Source organism: Schistocerca serialis, chromosome 1, assembly GCF_023864345.2.
Source record: "Schistocerca serialis cubense isolate TAMUIC-IGC-003099 chromosome 1, iqSchSeri2.2, whole genome shotgun sequence".
NCBI lineage: Eukaryota > Metazoa > Arthropoda > Insecta > Orthoptera > Acrididae > Schistocerca > Schistocerca serialis.
The window spans coordinates 453,564,593-453,584,932 of NC_064638.1; the positions used below are offsets into that span (position 1 = coordinate 453,564,593).

General features: G+C 41.6%; 1 protein-coding gene across 1 annotated transcript in view; it reads left to right on the forward strand.

Moving 5' to 3' along the window:
• The window catches only part of LOC126473173 (nodal modulator 3), a 159,476-nt gene that overhangs the window by 135,612 nt on the left and 3,524 nt on the right, over positions 1–20,340 (forward strand). Inside the window, exon 13 of the mRNA XM_050100059.1 lies at positions 8–201. Coding sequence (XP_049956016.1) covers positions 8–201 — 194 coding nt within the window. The remainder of the gene's footprint in view (positions 1–7; positions 202–20,340) is intronic.

Genomic DNA, 20,340 nt, shown 5'->3' on the forward strand with positions numbered 1-20,340 from the left:
TTTTTAGGGTGTATTATTGTCCCTGTCTGGAGGTGAAAGTTTTCGACGCAACAGCCAGACTGATGCTGATGGTAAAAGGACATTCAGTTCACTCAGTCCAAGTGAATATTATCTCAGACCAATGATGAAGGAGTACAGATTTGAACCATCATCGAAAATGATAACAGTTGTTGAAGGTGCTAGTATCAAAGTCCAGTTGATGTGAGTATATTAATTGAATTTGTTTGATATTTTGTAGTGGTACAGTACATATATTACTGAGACCTTGAATAACCATCTTGGCCAACCGCCTTTATGTTCCCCATCCTTCACCACTGCCAGACCAATAACAGCTCATACTCAAAATAACCAGTCACAACAATAGTGTGATCTCAAACTCTCATCTAGAGCACTCACCCTTCCTGAGTTATCTGTATTATCCAAAGATCTCACTTTCAGCTCTAAACACAGATTTAATCATGCTGCTGTAGTGAAGGACATACTTTCCTTCACACATGATGTCAGGAAGAAACTTCACTTTGCAATCCAATCCCAATACCTCTCCAACACCAAACCTAACATTGAACTCTGCCTTGAACAGTTTCAACCACATCGCAACTTGATCCACCAACACTACTACAAAATCATCTCTTACAAGCCATCCAAGAATTCCTCACATCCAGTGTTGCTTCACAGCCCCTCCTGATGTCCCTACAACATGGCTTAACCTATCCTCTGGAGAACTCATCTCTGGGTCTTAATGCTCATTTGCTGTGTACGGGCTTGGTGACCCCAGGGTTCCTGAGCAGGGGGCAGGTAAGTGCCAGCAGTCCTCTGCTACCATAGGTTCTGGGTGTGCTTCAGTGACCACCACGTGGTGCAGCAGTGGAATGATGTGTGTCACAGGGAACGGAAATCGTGGTTCGACCATGTGGATTGCGAGGATATAAAAAACTCCTCAATCTGAAGGTGTACTGCATGTTGATGAAATGCACGGCAGTTGAGGTGAAACAGTCTTGAGTGGGCAACCTATTGGGAACCTGCCACACTTCAGTTGTACAAGCCTTGCTCATGCACACAGGGCTCTGTCTTGTACTCTTATCCACTCATCCTAATGAATGAATGATGGGGCCAGCTCTCCTGATAATCGGACTCATTTGTGCTAAAGTAATAGGGCTCAAGGAATCTTAAAACAAAATGTGTTTCTGCTGATTGAGAGGAACAAAGGGTCGTTTGAAGAAGTGTCTCCATTCTTTGCCATAAAGGCTTGGAAGGACTTCCTGGCACCTTAGAGTCTATTAAATGCTTATGTAATGGTTTCTTGCTGGTGGAAACCATCCAGTTAAAGCGGGTTGAACTTCTTAAGAAATCACCCAGATTGGGCGAATATGATATCTTTGTTGAGATACACAACTCTCTCAACTCGGGCAAGGTTATGGTCGTGTGCTGTAATATCATGAACTTGGATGTAGCAGAGCTGAACAAGAATGGGCATCACAGGGAATGGCAGATGTAGAGCAACAAATGTGAAACAATAATGTAGAAACTGAAAAGACTGCCACCTTCGTTGTCAAATTCAATTCTCCAATGCTGCCTGAACATACTATAGCAGGGTTCCTTTGACTTACAGCCAACAATTAATATAAGGCAATGAAACCCCCTGTCTTTGCCACTTGTATACTTCCATGGTACAGTAATCTGTTCCCCAGGTCACGCAGGTGATGTCCAGCAACTGTACTTGACATTACATGCCAAGACAAACCAAGTAAAGACAAAGGAATCCAGGCAGCTGCAACAGAAAAGACCAGGGAGCTTCAAGAAGACACACGAAAATGAAGTGCCTCTCAATGCCTCCTTTCTCCATCATCCTCGAAGGGATAGTGTGCAGGGAAATGATCACAATGTTCGGGTCAAAAGCTGTCCCAGGTGTTGTTAGGCATGATTCTGGCATGTCTCACTGATGAGGAGGACATCATGGAGTTAAGAAGCCTCATCACCGGCCCAGTGAACCCTGCCACTCCCAGTCGCTCTACAAGTGATTCACCTCCCCTGCGCAAAGACATGGGTAAATCAAAACCACACTGATGAATTGGCTCCCACACTACAGTGGAACGTGAATGGGTTCAGGACTCATGTAGAAGAACTGAAATTTCTAGCACAACCATGCCCCTTGCGCTTATGCTTACAAGAAATTCGTTTTAAAGATACTGATGCAGGGCTATATCCTACACTCCAAGGACGACCTGACTGGGGAAAGAGCCAAGGGAGGGGTCACTGTGTGTGTCAATAACGCGCACCACTTGTCTGCTCTTCCCCCTAGTTACTGACCCGCAGGTAGTTTCAGTTGAAATTCTTGTGTGTCAGAGGATCACTTCTCACTCTGTTTACTTCTATGAGATGCAGTAGACTATGAGACTCACACAGATCTTATAGAACAATTCCCCCGACCATTTCTCCTAATGGAGGGAGGACTTACGTGCACATCATGGCTTGTGCGGCTCAACCTCTACTTGCCTTCGGGATTGGTTGTTGGAGAGCCTCTTTACATCTCATGCATGAGCTTTGCATCCTCAATGCTGGTACTCCCACTCGTTTCTGTGTTGCAACTGGATTGTTCTTGGCCATCAACTTCTCTTTCTGACTCTGTTCAATGGGAAGTCATTGATGACATACATTCCAGTAGTGACCACTTCCCATTCCACATTTACATACTGGATGGAGTACTACCTGAACAGAAGTCACCAAAATGGATGGACAGCAGGGCTAACTGGACACTGTTCAGCCAGCTGACTGTGTTTGAATGCCACAACAGCATCCAGAAATGGTGGACCACATCACATGAGTGATCCATCATGCCACTGACTTGTTGTTGTTGTTGTTGTTGTTGTTGTTGTGGTCTTCAGTCCTGAGACTGGTTTGATGCAGCTCTCCATGCTACTCTGTCCTGTGCAAGTATCTTCAACTCCCAGTACCTACTGCAACCTACATCCTTCTGAATGTGCTTGGTGTATTCATCTATCGGTCTCCCTCTACGATTTTTACCCACCACACTGCCGTCCAATACTAAATTGGTGATCCCTTGATGCCTCAGAACATGTCCTACCAACCGATCCTTTCTTCTAGTCAAGTTGTGCCACAAACTTCTCTTCTCCCCAATCCTATTCAATACTTCCTCATTAGTTATGTGATCTACCCAACTTATCTTTAGCATTCTTCTGTAGCACCATATTTTGAAAGCTTCTATTCTCTTCTTGTCCAAACTATTTATCATCCATGTTTCACTTCCATACATGGCTACACTCCATACAAATACTTTCAGAAACGACTTCCTGACACTTAAATCTATACTCGATGTTAATAAATTTCTCTTCTTCAGAAGCTCTTTCCTTGCCATTGCCAGTCTACATTTTATATCCTCTCTACTTCGACCATCATCAGTTATTTTGCTCCCCAAATAGCAACACTCCTTTACTACTTTAAGTGTCTCATTGCCTAATCTAATTCCCCCAGCATCACCCGACTTTATTTGACTTCATTCCATTTCCTCATTTTGCTTTTGTTGATGTTCATCTTATATCCTCCTTTCAAGGCACTGTCCATTCCGTTCAACTGCTCTTCCAAGTCCTTTGCTGTCTCTGACAGAATTACAATGCCATCGGCGAACCTCAACGTTTTTATTTCTTCTACATGGATTTTAATACCTACTCCGAATTTTTCTTTTGTTTCCTTCAATGCTTGCTCAATATACAGATTGAATAACGTTGGGGAGAGGCTACAATCCAGTCTCACTCCCTTCCCAACTACTGCTTCCCTTTCCTGTCCCTCGACTCTTATAACTGTCATCTGGTTTCTGTACAAATTGTAAATAGCCTTTCGCTCCCTGTATTTTACCCCTGCCACCTTCAGAATTTTAAAGAGAGTATTCCAGTCAACATTGTCAAAAGCTTTCTCTAAAGTCTACAAATGCTAGAAACGTAGGTTTGCCTTTCCTTAATCTAGCTTCTAAGATAAGTCATAGGGTCAGTATTGCCTCACGTGTTGCAATATTTCTACACAATCCAAACTGATCTTCCCCGAGGTCGGCTTCTACTAGTTTTTCCATTCATCTGTAAAGAATTTGCGTTAGTATTTTGCAGCCGTGACTTATTAAACTGATAGTTCGGTAATTTTCACATCTGTCAACACCTGCTTTCTTTGGGATTGGAATTATTATATTCTTCTTGAAGTCTGAGGGTATTTTGCCTGTCTCATATATCTTGCTCACCAGATGGTAGAGTTTTGTCAGGACTGGCTCTTCCAGGGCTGTCAGTAGTTCTAATGGAATGTTGTCTACTCCCGGGGCCTTGTTTCGACTCAGGTCTTTCAGTGCTCTGTCAAACTCGTCACGCAGTATCATATCTCCAATTTCATCTTCATCTACATCCTCTTCCATTTCCATAATATTGTCCTCAAGTACATCGCCCTTGTACAGACCCTCTATATACTCCTTCCACCTGTCTGCTTTCCCATCTTTGCTTAGAACTGGTTTCCATCTGAGTTCTTGATATTCATACAAGTGGTTCTCTTTTCTCCAAAGGTCTCTTTAATTTTCCTGTAGACAGTATCTACCTTAGCCCTAGTGAGATAAGCCTCTACATCCTTATACACTCCTGGAAATTGAAATAAGAACACTGTGAATTCATTGTCCCAGGAAGGGGAAACTTTATTGACACATTCCTGGGGTCAGATACATCACATGATCACACTGACAGAACCACAGGCACATAGACACAGGCAACAGAGCATGCACAATGTCGGCACTAGTACAGTGTATATCCACCTTTCGCAGCAATGCAGGCTGCTATTCTCCCATGGAGACGATCGTAGAGATGCTGGATGTAGTCCTGTGGAACGGCTTGCCATGCCATTTCCACCTGGCGCCTCAGTTGGACCAGCGTTCGTGCTGGATGTGCAGACCGCGTGAGACGACGCTTCATCCAGTCCCAAACATGCTCAATGGGGGACAGATCCGGAGATCTTGCTGGCCAGGGTAGTTGCCTTACACCTTCTAGAGCACATTGGGTGGCACGGGATACATGCGGACGTGCATTGTCCTGTTGGAACAGCAAGTTCCCTTGCCGGTCTAGGAATGGTAGAACGATGGGTTCGATGAGGGTTTGGATGTACCGTGCACTATTCAGTGTCCCCTCGATGATCACCAGTGGTGTACGGCCAGTGTAGGAGATCGCTCCCCACACCATGATGCCGGGTGTTGGCCCTGTGTGCCTCGGTCGTATGCAGTCCTGATTGTGGCGCTCACCTGCACGGCGCCAAACACGCATACGACCATCATTGGCACCAAGGCAGAAGCGACTCTCATCGCTGAAGACGACACGTCTCCATTCGTCCCTCCATTCACACCTGTCGCTACACCACTGGAGGCGGGCTGCACGATGTTGGGGCGTGAGCGGAAGACGGCCTAACGGTGTGCGGGACCATAGCCCAGCTTCATGGAGACGGTTGCGAATGGTCCTCGCCGATACCCCAGGAGCAACAGTGTCCCTAATTTGCTGGGAAGTGGCGGTGCGGTCCCCTACGGCACTGCGTAGGATCCTACGGTCTTGGTGTGCATCTGTGCGTCGCTGCGGTCCGGTCCCAGGTCGACGGGCATGTGCACCTTCCGCCGACCACTGGCGACAACATCGATGTACTGTGGAGACCTCACGCCCCACGTGTTGAGCAATTCGGCGGTACGTCCACCCGGCCTCCCGCATGCCCACTATATGCCCTCGCTCAAAGTCCGTCAACTGCACATACGGTTCACGTCCACGCTGTCGCGGCATGCTACCAGTGTTAAAGACTGCGATGGAGCTCCGTATGCCACGGCAAACTGGCTGACACTGACGGCGGCGGTGCACAAATGCTGCGTAGCTAGCGCCATTCGACGGCCAACACCGCGGTTCCTGGTGTGTCCGCTGTGCCGTGCGTGTGATCATTGCTTGTACAGCCCTCTCGCAGTGTCCGGAGCAAGTATGGTGGGTCTGACACACCGGTGTCAATGTGTTCTTTTTTCCATTTCCAGGAGTGTATTTGTCCTCTAGCAATCCCTTCTTAGTCATTTTGCACTTCCTGTCAATCTCATTTTTGAGACATTTGTATTCCTTTTTGCCTGCTTCATTTACTGCATTTTTATATTGAGATCTGTGCGTGGCCTGTGTTGAAGTCAATTGAAGTGGAGCAAGCACAACCTCAAACCCAGGCCTTTAACTGTCTGACAGCCTGGTTACTGCATAGGCCTAGAGTAATTTTAGATCTGGTGCCGTAAAGAGAGATTGCACTCCAGCTTCTGTTTTTAATGTGATATTCTCTGACATTTTAAATGAGCACCACAGCTATGTAGCTGTCTTTACGGGTGGCTTTATATGGGGGAAGGTGGTGGGGGGCGCTCTCTTTATGTATGGGTCTATATAGGAGGGAGCTCTGTTGTTTTCCCGAATCTTGTAATCTTGTCATCAAGGTCTGACTTCCAAGCCTTTAATGTGTTCAATGCAGAATTATATGCGGTCTTGTGGGCAGTGAAACAGATGAGACATTTTTAAAGTGTTAAATTCGTTGTCTGTTCCAGTTCTCTTAGTGCTCTTCAGTTTCTACAATATTTGTACCCAGCAGATAAAGAATTCCATAATATACTGCTGGGGAAGGAGATGTCTTTCTGCAGGGTACAGGGCACAGGGGTACTGCGGGGAATGAAAGGGTGGATCTAGCAGCAAAGGAAGTGTGTCGTAATCCTCAGTTATTTTGGTGTGCCATTCCCTTGCATGCTCTAGTGTCACTATTTGAGGTACAGAGTCTTGCATTGATGAGAGAATGAGTGGCTGGAAGTGACAGACAATAATCTGCATCTAGTAAAGCCCACAACACAGCTGTGGCATACCTCCTTCTGGCCATGTGAACAGGACAAGGTCCTCCGTATTTGTCTTCTCATAGGCCACAGCCCTATGATACATGGCTTCTTAATTCCAGTGTGAGTACCCTCCAATGTGTGGTGCTTGTGGCCTACAAATCACTGTGTGCCGCATTTACTAGACTGTGTTTAATTTTTGGACCAGAGGGCACTAACAGATTTGCTGGCAGACTTGCTCTCTATTTTGACTAACATTGACACGAATGTGGTTCAAGTTTTAAGGTTTTGTGCTCTGTCCAACTTTTGTCCACAAATTTTAGGGAAATGGTCTTAATGCGTCAACAGGGCGACTGGCTCACCGAAGTTTTATTGTAAGTAGTCAGCCAGTCACATTTCCCAGTGTCTTTCTTTTAGCTCTTGTGTTGTTTTACTTCTGTTTTACTCTCATGTATAGCACCTTTAACCCTCCTATGTTGTATTAAGATCTGTGAAATAGAGTGATTGTGTGTGTAATTGTGAGTGAGGTGGGAGTAAGTGAATGAGTGTCATTTTATATGTTTCCTCCTCATTCTGTGACAACAATCTTAGTCATTTTGCCTACAACCATTTCTCTTAATATGTGTAATGGCTGTGATAACCTCAGCATTGAGCAAACATAAGTTCCAAACACACAAACACACAAAAACACACACACACACACACACACACACACACACACACACACACACACACCTCTGCACAACTCCAGACTATTTGTTCCCTAAAAGCTGATGACTCCATTACTATCCTCCCAATTGACAAGTGGTCTCTCACTGTGGTACTTGACCAACAGGAGTAAATAAGTGAAGCTCAACACCAGCTGTCTGACACCTCTACATACAGCATCTGCCATCGAGACCCTGTCCCTGTGATTTAAACTGACCTGCAGTCCCTCCTTAAAACCCCAGGCCCCTCACAAAGACTAACACCTCAATCCATAGAACTTCTTATCCCATCTAAACCATGCATCCCCACCTTTTATCTTCTTCCTAAGATCCACAAACTCATCATCCTGGCTGCCCCATAGTTGCTAGCTTCAAAGCACCCATTGAACATGTATGTGCCTTAATTGATCAACATCTGCAACCCATAGTACAAAGACTTCCTTCCTATTAAAGACACCAACCATTTCCTAGATCATCTGAAATATGTGCCCATCCCATTCCCACCACACACCTTGCTTGTCACCATTGATGCCACCTCCCTCCATACCGACATCCCCCACGTTCATTGCCTGTCTGCTGCTGAACATTTTCTCGGTCAGTGCCCAGCTGATTCCACACTTATGACATCTCTCCTGCCCACCTTAATCACCTTTATACTTAATAACTACTACTTCAACTTCGAGGAGCAGACATACAAACAGAACAGAGGTGCAGCTGTGGGAACCAAGGTGGCTCCTTCCTATGCCAACCTTTTCATGTGTTAGTTGGAGGGGGCCTTCCCAAGATTCACAAGCCTTCAGGCCCTGGTTTGGTTTAGATACACTGATGGCATCTTCATCATATGGACTCATGGTGAGGCTGACCTGTTAAAATTCCTGGAATCTTGAAATACATTCTCCCAATAAAATTTCACATGGTTCTGTTCTGAATCCCATGCAACTTTCCTTGATGTTGAGCTGATTCTCACTGCAGGCTGTCTAACCACATCTGTTCATATTAACAAACAACAATACTTACATTTTGACCCTTGCCATCCTTTCCACGTCAAATATTCCCTCCCATACAGCCTTGGCATTTGAGGCAAATGTTTTTGTTCAGGTGCAGATTCTTTACAGCAATACACCACCATTTTCACCTCAGCCTTCACTGGATATAATTACCCCACCAGCCTAATTGAAAAGCAGATATCCTGGGCCATCACATCCAATCCTGGTGCTGCTGATCCCTCCGAGAAACAACTTAGGAGTACACCATTTGTCACTCAGTATCGTGAATGTGTTAATCAGCTACTTCGACAAGGCCATGACTTCCTAAAAATCATGCCCTGAAATGAGATCCTTTATGTCTGAGATTTTACCCACCACACCCTCCCAATATCCACAATATCCTTGTTAGATCCTATGCTCCTTCTGCACTTATCTGCCTACCATTTGGCTCCTACCACTGTGACCATCCCCGCTGCAAGACTTGGCCTAAGCACCCTCCTACCACCACTTGTACCAGACCTGTAACTGGCAAAACATGTACTATCAAACGGAGAGTGATCTGTGAAACGTCACAGCATGTACCAGCTGTTATGTAAACACTGTTCAGCATTTTACAGCAGCATGACTACCATCAAGTTATCAGTTAGGATGAATGAGCATAGGTAGAGGTTGCATACTGATAACACACAATATGCTGTTGCGGAGTGTGCACTACATGACAGTTGTGACGATGATGCCTGTTTCACCACATGTGCCATCTGGAATCTTCCACCAGACACCAGTTCCTCAGAACTCTGCATGTAGGAACTGACACAACAACGTGTCCTTGGTTCTTACCACCCCCCTGGTCTTAATTTATGTTAATTTCTTCGGTGTCAGCATTTCTTCACAGTAACTTTTCCCATCTTCACTCCATTTTAGTTTTCTACATCTTTCATTTTCTGACCTGTCTATTTTTTTCTGTCCCCCTCACACCTCTATCACATATAATGCACTTAGATTGTAGCTCTTATTAACTTGTGCATAATGCTATTGCAGGAATCTCTGTTGTGCGTATTAGCCTATCTTCCACCTTTAAGCTCAAATCTCGTCTGGTGCAGTCTCCAAGAATCAGTCTTTCCTTTTCATCCCATCTGTAAGTCTTCTCTGATCCAAGGTTGTGGGTGACTTTTCCAAGCTCTACCCCTTTTCCTAAACCTCACCAGCTCTTTTCTTTCATTCCTCTTCCTTCCTGTTCAATCCTTCTTTCAAAAGAAAGTGCTACTGGTTCCGAAAGCTTGCATATGTAATACCTTTTATATGCGTGATCTATGGTGCTTGGTTAGTAGATGTTTTGTCTATCCAGTCGCAGGCAATATTAAAATCAATTTTTGACAATAAAATGTAATTGGATAGAGAAAAAATTTATTCGCCAAGTGGCGGAGGAGAACATATGTATAAAAAAAGATTTTACTTATGCAAGCTTTCAGAGCCTGTAGCTCCTTATTCTGGCAGCAGGGTTGAAAGGGAAGGAAGCGGTGAAGGTAAAGAAAAAGGAGTGTAGTTCGGTAAAGTCATCCAGAACCCAAGGTCAGTGGAGACTTGCTGGAGGGGATGAGAATGAAAGACCTTCTGCCGAAAGGAGGAGCCATTGGCTCTGAAATCTTGCATGAACAAAACCTTTTTTATATGTATGTTCTCCTGCCACTGCTTGGTGAGTAGATTTTTTATCTAGACAATATTAATAGTAGCTTCAGACTTTTCACTAATCATAGAGTTATCTACAGGATGAGTCACTAACTATTGCCACCTAGAAAAACTCTGAAAGTATGATAGTAGCTGAAAAGTTTGTGGGCCAAATGTTGCATGGGACAACGGGGACCATAATATGATATTGGTTTTTTGTTGCTAGATGGGACGCTTTGTTTGTTAAGTGGGATGCTACAGTTTGGTACTTATTTTCTGATTGTAGCTATCAAGACGAATCCAATGATGCATAAAAGTAAGGTCTTTGAAGGTCAACGAAGGTAACAAAGGTGGCATGAATGTCCATTTACAGAAGATGTTCAAAGTGAGGACCATTGGTATCAATATAGTGCTGAAATCTACTTATCATGGATTGAGTGGTATTCCTTATCACTCCAGACTCATCAAATCACGTGCTCTGACAATTTCTCTCATATAACGTACAAATAGTAAATATTCGCAAATACGGTGTATCCATCTAACATGCCAGTGACTTGTAAATACCATTCGACAATTTCACAGTACAACACTATTAGGAATGGTAAGATTAGTATCGTTGAATCAAGCAAATGTGAATGATGTATTCCTTTGAAGAACAAGTCGATATGGTTGTCATTTACGGAGAATACCAACGAAATTCTGTGAGAGCTACAGACTTGCACGCTGAAAGATATCCCCCACATACTCACCCTGCATGTCGTACATTTAAATATGTGTATGATAAATTGAAAACAACTGGATCTTAAATGCATTGGAAACATATCTGGCAAAGGAAGGTTACTTAACGAGGAAGCGGAAATTGGTACAGGATGGTTTGAGATCCATGTGTTTTTCGCAAGAAGTCGCAAGGGAATCTGGCATGAGCCAGAGTAGTAGTGTTTGTGTTGTGCATCACCATAAATATCATCCGTACCATATCAGTCTCCAACAAGAATTAACTGGAACAGATTGTATGTGCCACATTGAATTCTGCCGATGGGCTCAACTTCAGATTCAGAGGGATGACACATTTATTAATTTGATATTTTTTACTGATGAGGCTACATTCACAAGCCATGGAAATGTTAATTTACATAACATGCATTATTGGGCAACTGAAAATGCATGTTGGCCGTGAAAAGTTGCACACCAAAAACCGTGGTCGGTGAATGTATGGTATGGGATTCTGGTGGACAGAATTAGAGGCCCCTAGTTCATCGAAGGAAATGTTATTGGTAGGAAGTGCACCACATTCCTGCAAGAAACATTAGGTCTGTTATTGGAAGAAATACCTTTAGGGACAAGGAACAGAATGTGGTATCAACATGATGGGTGTCCAGCACATTTTTTGCTGATGGCTAGAAATGAGTTGCAGAGACAATTCCCAAATCACTGGATTGGATGCGGAGGATTGTGTCGTGGCTGGCTTGTTCGCCAGACTTGACACTTCTGTGTTTTTTCTTGTGGGGATTTGTAAAAGACATTGTTTATAAAGTTGTTCCAACTACACCTGAAGATATGTGAGACAAAATTGTCAGAGCATGTGCTTTGATAAGTGCCGATGTGATAAGGAATACTACTCAATCCATGATAAGAAGATTGCAGCACTGCATTGATACCAATGGTAATCACTTCAAACACCTTCTGTAAATGGATGTTCATGCCACCTTTGTGACATTCGTTATCCTTCAAAGACCTTACTGTTACACATCATTGGATTCGTCTCGATAGCCACTATCAGAGAATAAGTACCATACCTTAGCATCCCATTTTTTTAAAAAAAAAAAAAAAAAAAAAAAAAAAAAAAAAAAAAAAAAGTAACTTCATATTATGGCCCCTGTTGTCCCATACAACTTTTGTCCCACAAACTTTTCAGCTCCTATCATACTTTTGGAGTTATTCTTGGTGGCAATAGTTAGTGACTTACCCTGTATAATGAAGCAAAGCCTGAAAAAATCCACACAAATATTGGCAAATGTTGCAAAGGCTGGCACCTTGTTTTAAATGTTCAGAAATGTAAAATTATGTGTTTTACAAAATGAAAAAATAAACTATCTATGTCTGCAGTATACCTTCCTCACAGTTGGAATAGGTCAACTCATACAGATGCTTGTATTGTAACAGTATATGGGGGTGTAAAGTGGAAAAACTGCATATGCTTAGTTGTAAATAAGGCAGGTGACAGACATCAGTTCATTGGTGGAATACCAGACAAATTCGATAAGTCTACATGGGAGTGTGCCACAGAGATGCTGAAAGACCTAACTGACACATGCTAGAAGATACAAGCAAGTATTCCTACAAAAGCCTACGTACAATGTTTCAAAAGTGAACAGTCCAGGAATATAAAACTCCCTTCATACCACTCACATACGGTTAACCAAGACAAGATTAGACTCACCAAATCATGCACAATGGCATTTAAGTAATCATTCTTCCCACTCTCCATAAGTGAGTGGAATAATACCTGGTACAGTGGACAGTGCCCTCTGTCAAGCACTTCACAATAGTTTGCAGTGTATAGATGTAGGTGTAGGATTACATTGCCAGAGGATTCTTTGAAAGAATCTTAGTCTGACCTTTCCTACAACTATTTGTGTCTGATGTGCCGTTTGAGACTTTCCTGACATAATAACTGCTTCATTGGTTCACAGGTGTCATGTCAGACAATGGCTGTGGAAGCTGCACAATATTTTAATGAGACTGCTGCTCATTATCTTCAGGTGCTTACTGAAGTGTTGCTACAGTGGCTCATCAATATATACACTGTCTCACTAGAAAAGTGCAGACGCCAAGTGGTGGGGCTATAACATTGTTATTGTTGTGGTCTTCAATCCAGAGACTGGTTTGATGCAGCTCTCCTTGCTGCTCTATCCTGTGCAAGCTTCTTCGTCTCCCAGTACCTACTGCGCCCTACATCCTTCTGAATCTGCTTAGTATATTCATCTCTTGGTCTTCCTCTACTATTTTTACCCTCCACACTGTCCTCCAACACTAAATTGGTGATCCCTTGATGCCTCAGAACATGTCCTACCAACCGATCCCTTCTTCTAGTCAAGTTGTACCACAAATTTCTCTTCTCCCCAATTCCTCATTAGTTATGTGATCTACCCATCTAATCTTCAGCATTCTTCTGTAGCACCACATTTCGAAAGCTTCTGTTCTCTTCTTTTCTAAACTATTTATCATCCATGTTTCACTTCCATACATGGCTACACTCCATACAAATACTTTCAGAAAAGACTTCCTGACACTTAAATCTATACTCGATGATAACAAATTTCTCTTCTTCAGAAACACTTTCCTTGCCATTGCCGGTCTATAACAAATTTCTCTTCTTCAGAAACACTTTCCTTGCCATTGCCGGTCTATATTTTATATCCTCTCTACTTCGACCATCATCTGTTATTTTGCTCCCCAAATAGCAAAACTCATTTAATACTTTAAGTGAAACAAATACTAACAAAGAGATAGAGGGGCTGGCCAGTACTTACCTCAGCTCAGTACAGCCGATAGATACACATAAAACAGAACTGAAAATTTACATTCCTAGCTTTCGGAACTTTGTTCCTTCATCAGGGAGGAGAGAGGGGAAAAAAGGGAAGAAGGGAAAGTGGATTCAGTTACTCACAACCCAGGTTATGAAGCAACAGGGAAAGGTAAACAGGGAGGGTAGCAAGGATGGAGGCATGGTTGTCAGAGGGAAGCCAAAGATATTCTACTGTAAGTACTGTGCCAGCTTCAAACCAAAGAGGATGCATACAGAAGTAAAGAGGTATATAGTATAAAGATAAACACAACTATGTAGGATGAAAAGATGCGTGAATGGCTAAAGAGGAAAGGGAAAGAGGAGAAGACTGAAGAGTGAATGGGAGTGAGGTTGTTCATATAAGATGTGAAACAAATACTAACAAAGAGATAGAGGGGCTGGCCAGTACTTACCTCAGCTCAGTACAGCCGATAGATACACATAAAACAGAACTGAAAATTTACATTCCATATAAGATGTGAAACAAATACTATCTCTTTGTTAGCAACAACCTCACTCCCATTCACTCTTCAGTCTTCTCCTCTTTCCCTTTCCTCTTTAGCCATTCACGCATCTTTTCATCCTACATAGTTGTGTTTATCTTTATACTATATACCTCTTTACTTCTGTATGCATCCTCTTTGGTTTGAAGCTGGCACAGTACTTACAGTAGAATATCTTTGGCTTCCCTCTGACAACCATGCCTCCATCCTTGCTACCCTCCCTGTTTACCTTTCCCTGTTGCTTCATAACCTGGGTTGTGAGTAACTGAATCCACTTTCCCTTCTTCCCTTTTTTCCCCTCTCTCCTCCCTGATGAAGGAACAAAGTTCCGAAAGCTAGGAATGTAAATTTTCAGTTCTGTTTTATGTGTATCTATCGGCTGTACTGAGCTGAGGTAAGTACTGGCCAGCCCCTCTATCTCTTTGTTAGTATTTGTTTCACATCTTACATGAGATTTTCCATTAATCATTTAATACTTTAAGTGTCTCACTTCCTAATCTAATTCCCTTAACATCACCTGATTTAATTTGACTACATTCCATTTCCTCATTTTGCTTTTGTTGATGTGCATCTTATATCCTCCTGTCAAGACACTGTCCATTCCATTCGACTGCTCTCCAGGTCCTTTGCTGTCTCTGGCAGAATTACAGTATCATCGGCAAATGTCAAAGTTTTTATTTCTTCTCCATGGATTTTAATTCCTACTCCAAATTTTCCTTTTGTTTCCTTTACTGCTTGCTCAATATACAGATTGAATAACAACGGGGATAGGCTACAACCCTGTCTCACTCCCTTCCCAACCACTGCTTTCATTTGATGCCCCCTCAACTCTTATAACTGCCATCTGGTTTCTGTACAAAATGTAAATAGCCTTTCGTTCCCTCTATTTGACCCCTGCCACTTTCAGAATTTCAAAGAGAGTATTCCAGTCAACATTGTCAAAACCCTTCTGTAAGTCTACAAATACTAGAAACTTAGCTTTGCCTTTCCTTAATCTATCTTCTAAGATAAGTCGTAGGGTCAGTATTGTCTCACATGTTCCAACATTTCTACAGTATCCAAACTGATCTGCCCCAAAGTCGGCTTCCACCAGATTTTCCATTCGTCTATAAAGAATTCGTGTTAGTATTTTGCAGCTGTGACTTATTATACTGATAGTTCGGTGATTTTCACATCTGTCAGCACCTGCTTTCTTTGGGATTGGAATTATTGTAAATGAATCATAGAGCATGAAAAGAACATAAATTATGCAGACACACTGTGTTGAATTTCACTTTTAAACAACTAGGTGATGCTGTGATATTGATGTGGGAAAAGAGACTAAATTTTATGTCCTCCACAAGGACAGTTTTTCTACATTATGTGTCCTTTAAGATCAGCATGCTGTTCAAGAAACATAAAATAAAATGTGTCTTCCACCCTCTTGTGTGAGTGCAAATGATGATGGGTTTTGTTAAAGACAGTCTAAGGAAACGTCTAAGGAAACCAGGGATATATAAAATCCCACGCATGTGTGGGAAATCATACATTGGCCAGACATGTCACACTGTTAAGGGTAGATGGCTGAATATAGACATCACACCAGATTGGGTCAGCCCAAAAAGTCTGCTGTGGCTGAACACTGTCTTGACACGGGACGTAGCCTGAACTACTAAGAGGCAAAGATCCTTTCATCTGCTTGCATGTGCTGATGCTCTATCATTAAAGGAGTAGTTCAGATACATATAAGTAACAACCTGATTAACAGACACAGGATTTCAACTCGGCAAGGTGTGGGAACCAGCATTGGCAGTACTAAGGGATCTTGGGCCACAGACAAATTAATCTGAGTCACCACAGATGGGGAATCAGAGCCCACATACTTACCTAAGTTCGAGCATCCTGCACACGTGCACACTGGGCCATGGTTTGTAGCCATGCCTTTCCCACGTCCCACATGCAAAGATCATGGCCCATTTCTCCGGCAGGGGCACTGAATGTCATTGTGCTCTATGATTTGTGTACAGTGATGTTATAGCCCCACCCCCTGGTGCCTGCACTTTTCTAGAAGTCAGCATATTTATTGGCGAGCCATTGCAGCAACACATCAGTAAGGACCTGAAAATGACTAGCAGCTGCCCCATTGAAATATTATGCAGCTTCCCGCAACATTATCCAGTGCGATGCTCGTGAACTAATGAAGCTATTTGTATCTGATCATTACACCTTAAATCAATAAATACTTTATTATTTCACTGATTGTAATGTTAGATAACGAATTTTGTAATCAATCTGTCAGCTTGTGTACTATTCATTAAATTTGTTTGCACTGTGAGTTAGGTGACAGTCTTTGCAGCAACTATCAGTACTCTGTATCTAACAAGTTTTCTGTAGCTACTCTACAGTTCACAGAGAGTTCTTCAAACCACCTTCAGACTATTTCTCTACTGTTCCTCTCTCAAACAGCACTTGGAGAAAATGAATACTTAGGTCTCTCTGTATATGCTCTGATTTCTCTTATTACTACTACTACTACTACTACTACTACTACTTTTACTAGTACTACTTTCTTTTACGGCCTCATTGGACCACTTTAGTCAGTCATTCCCTGGTCCTCTTCTTCAGTAAGCGCATGTTTCGTTCTTTCGTAACTGCCCAGTATCTTTTCATTCGTTCTGATCTTTCCTGTCTTTCCTCATCTGCAAATACCCTTTTCATTGTGTGTCATTTGTCTACTTTTGGTTTAAATCTTATTTTCTTGTCTTTCAGTTTCTTGAGATTTTTTTGTCTCGTTTTGCACATCATCCAAGGTTATATCTAGTTCTCCCATACCCTCTGTAATTTCCTTGATCCATCCTACTTGTTGCTTCAGATTACACAGTTTCTGCATAATTTTTCTTGCTAATCTGGTTCCTGGTGTCCTCATTATGTGGCCAAAGAAATAAATCCTCTTTGTACGTATAGTATCTGTGATGGGCTCCAGTTCCCTGTACACTACTTCATTCGGCACTATCCGCAATTGTCCTTCCTTCTGGTATTTTTTATTTATGCATGTTCTAGCTGTTCTTCTCTCTACTTTTAGTATTTTGTCGACCCTGACTCTCTGAGTGACTTTAAAAAGTGTCTCACTTGCATAAGTTGCCTCTGGCTGAACCACCATCTTGTAGTGTTAATTTTGTTTGAATTGATAGACATTTCTTATTGTATGTAGACCATGTTAGTTTTGAGCTTTTATCATTTTGGTTCTTTCTTGCCATGCAGGTTTTTCATCCAAGTCATGTATTATAATCTCTCCAAGATATTTAAATTGCTTCACTATTTTAATTTTTCTGTTGTCTACTGTTACTTGGTCTATTACTAGTGGGTCTGTTACCATCATCTCAGTCTTTTCAAAAAATATCTGGATCCCTACTTTTTGCACTATATTCTGCAGGCTCATTATTTGATTTCTAGCTTCTTGTACATTATTAGCTAGTAATGCCAAGTCATCTGCAAATCTCAAACAATTTAGGTTTATATCATCTTTCTTGGTTCCAATTGTTATGTTTTTAGCATTCTCTTTGTACCATTCTGTCATCAAGCACTCAAGAGCACTGTTGAAGAGCAATGGTGATAGACCATCTCCTTGTCTTTACCCTGTTTTAATCGTAAACGGCTCAATAGTTCTCCTCTGAATTTTACTTTGGACGTGGTGTTTGTGAGGGTTAATTTTATCATTTTTATTAATTTGGGATGAAGTCCACAATTTCTTAATAAGTCCACCATAGAAGATCTGTGGATGCAATCATAAGCTTTTTTGAAGTCTAAAAAGGTTATGACTAGTTGCTCCTGTCTCCTTTTGTAGGCATCCATTATTAATTTTAATCTGATGATCTGTTCTGGGCAGCTTCTCCAGGGTTTAAATCCTCCTTAATATTCTCCTAGCTCCTTTTCAAGCTGATCTATACAGCGACTGTAGAGAGGTCTTGACAATATTTTATATTTGCAGTCCAATAAGGAAATGCCTCTGTAGTTGTCTGGATTTGATTTTTCTCCTTTTTTGTGTAATGGGTGTATGATAGCTATAGTCCAATGTTCTGGTAGCTCTTCTCCGATCCAGATTTTAACTATGCATTGATGTAAAGATACCTTCACATGTCCTGCTGCGTATTTCCAGAGTTCTGCAAATGTTTGATTTTCTCCACTTGCTTTGTAGTTCTTGAACTCGCTCAAAGCTTTGTAGACATCCTGAATTGTTGGTGGGTTTATATTTTCTGGTGGGGTTTTTATTGGAGTTTCTGTGTTTACTTCCAGAAGCACAGGAGGATCCTCGCAATTTAGTAGTTCATTAAATGTTTCTGCTAAAACCTCTGGATTTCTTTTATCACTATGGACCATCTTAAGTTTTTATCTTTTAGCATTAGTGTTGGGAAACCATTTCTTTGGAGATGTCTACTAAATGTTTTGTAGTAATCTTGCGAGCTTGTTTTCTTACTATTTGTTTCTGTCGTAGAAAGTATATTTTTTTGATATTGATGTTTAATCCTCCTTAATGTTTTTTGAGTCATCTTTTTTTGTATTGTGAGTTCCAAATTTCCCTTATTTTTTTTACAACTATCATTTCTCTCTATGTAGGTTGGAAACAATAAAATATTTTCATATTCAGAAGATAAAGTTCGTGACTAAAATTTCATGAAAAGATCCTGCTGCAATGAAAAGCTCCTTTATTTAAACAATGACAACCCATCTTGTGTATCTTATCCATTGCACTCTCTTCCCTCTTTCGTGATAATACAAAAAGAGCTGCCTTTGTGTGGACTTTTTCGATGTTCTCCATCAAGCCTCTCTGGTAAGGCTCCCGTACTGCACAGGAGTACTCTAGCAGAGGATGAACAAGCACAGTGTAGGTAATCTCTTTACTAGACCTGTTGCATCTTCTAAGCATTCTACCAGTGAAATGCAGCCTTTGGTTTGTCTTTCCCACAAAATTGTCTTTGCGATCATTCCAATTTAAGTTGTTCGTAATTATAATTTGTTGGTATTTTGTTGAATTCTGGTATTGTGACTTCCCTATAACAACAGCATTATCATCAATTTGCTGACAGATTCATGGAGATCCTGAAAGTGCCTGTGACATCATTTGTCTGTATTGTGAACTGTAATTGTCCTGTAAAATTTCATCATCATGCCTAAATATACTTTCACATGGACAGGTTCTCCCCGCCAAGAATGGTATACTGATTTCTGTTTGATATAAAACCTGTGTAACTCACTCAAACAGCTGATGTGCTATTCTGTAAGCTCATATTTTGTTAACTAGGTGACATTATGGAACCATATTATGTGCCTTCTGAAAGTCAAGGAACACACATCAACTAGGGTACTGATGTGTATTGCCTCATGGTTCTTCAAGATGTACAGAGTGAGCTAAGTTAATGATTGGTGCTTGTACATTATTTGGTAATTCCTGCAGTGGAGCATTTTGTTCTTCAAATAGATCATAATCTATGCACCTAAAACATGTCTCATTATTTGGCAACAGTTCTATGTCAGTTATAAATGTCTGTAGTTGCACGCTTCTGTCCAACAACCCCTCTTGAAAATTAGTATGAAAGGTGCATTTTTACAGTTGCTTGGGGTACATTGGTTACTTGTACAAATTCTAATTAACAGAAGAGGAACAGGTTCTTTTGCATAATTCGAATAATGTTACTTTATTTTCCATCATTGCAAAGAGAGGATTTTGATGCTGGGAATATACTCTTGAGCGAAACAATTTTGGGTGACAGAATTCAGTGTTTTGTCCATATTTCTGTGTTTGTCAGTTTTGCTGCCAATATGATCACTGGGCAACTGGATAGGGCATTGATTTGTTGACCGACTATATATAAAACCAAAATTTCTTAGGGTTCTTACACAATTTCTTAGATAAGATAGTGATTTTGAACTCCCTGAATTTACTGGTGAAGTTACAGTTGTTTTATATGGAAATGGGAAATTCACTTGAATATGCTTGTTTGAGACCAAATGAAATGTTGTATGGAAGATACTTGATGGATGTTGAACTCAAATTCCAGTCCAGCCATCCTGAATT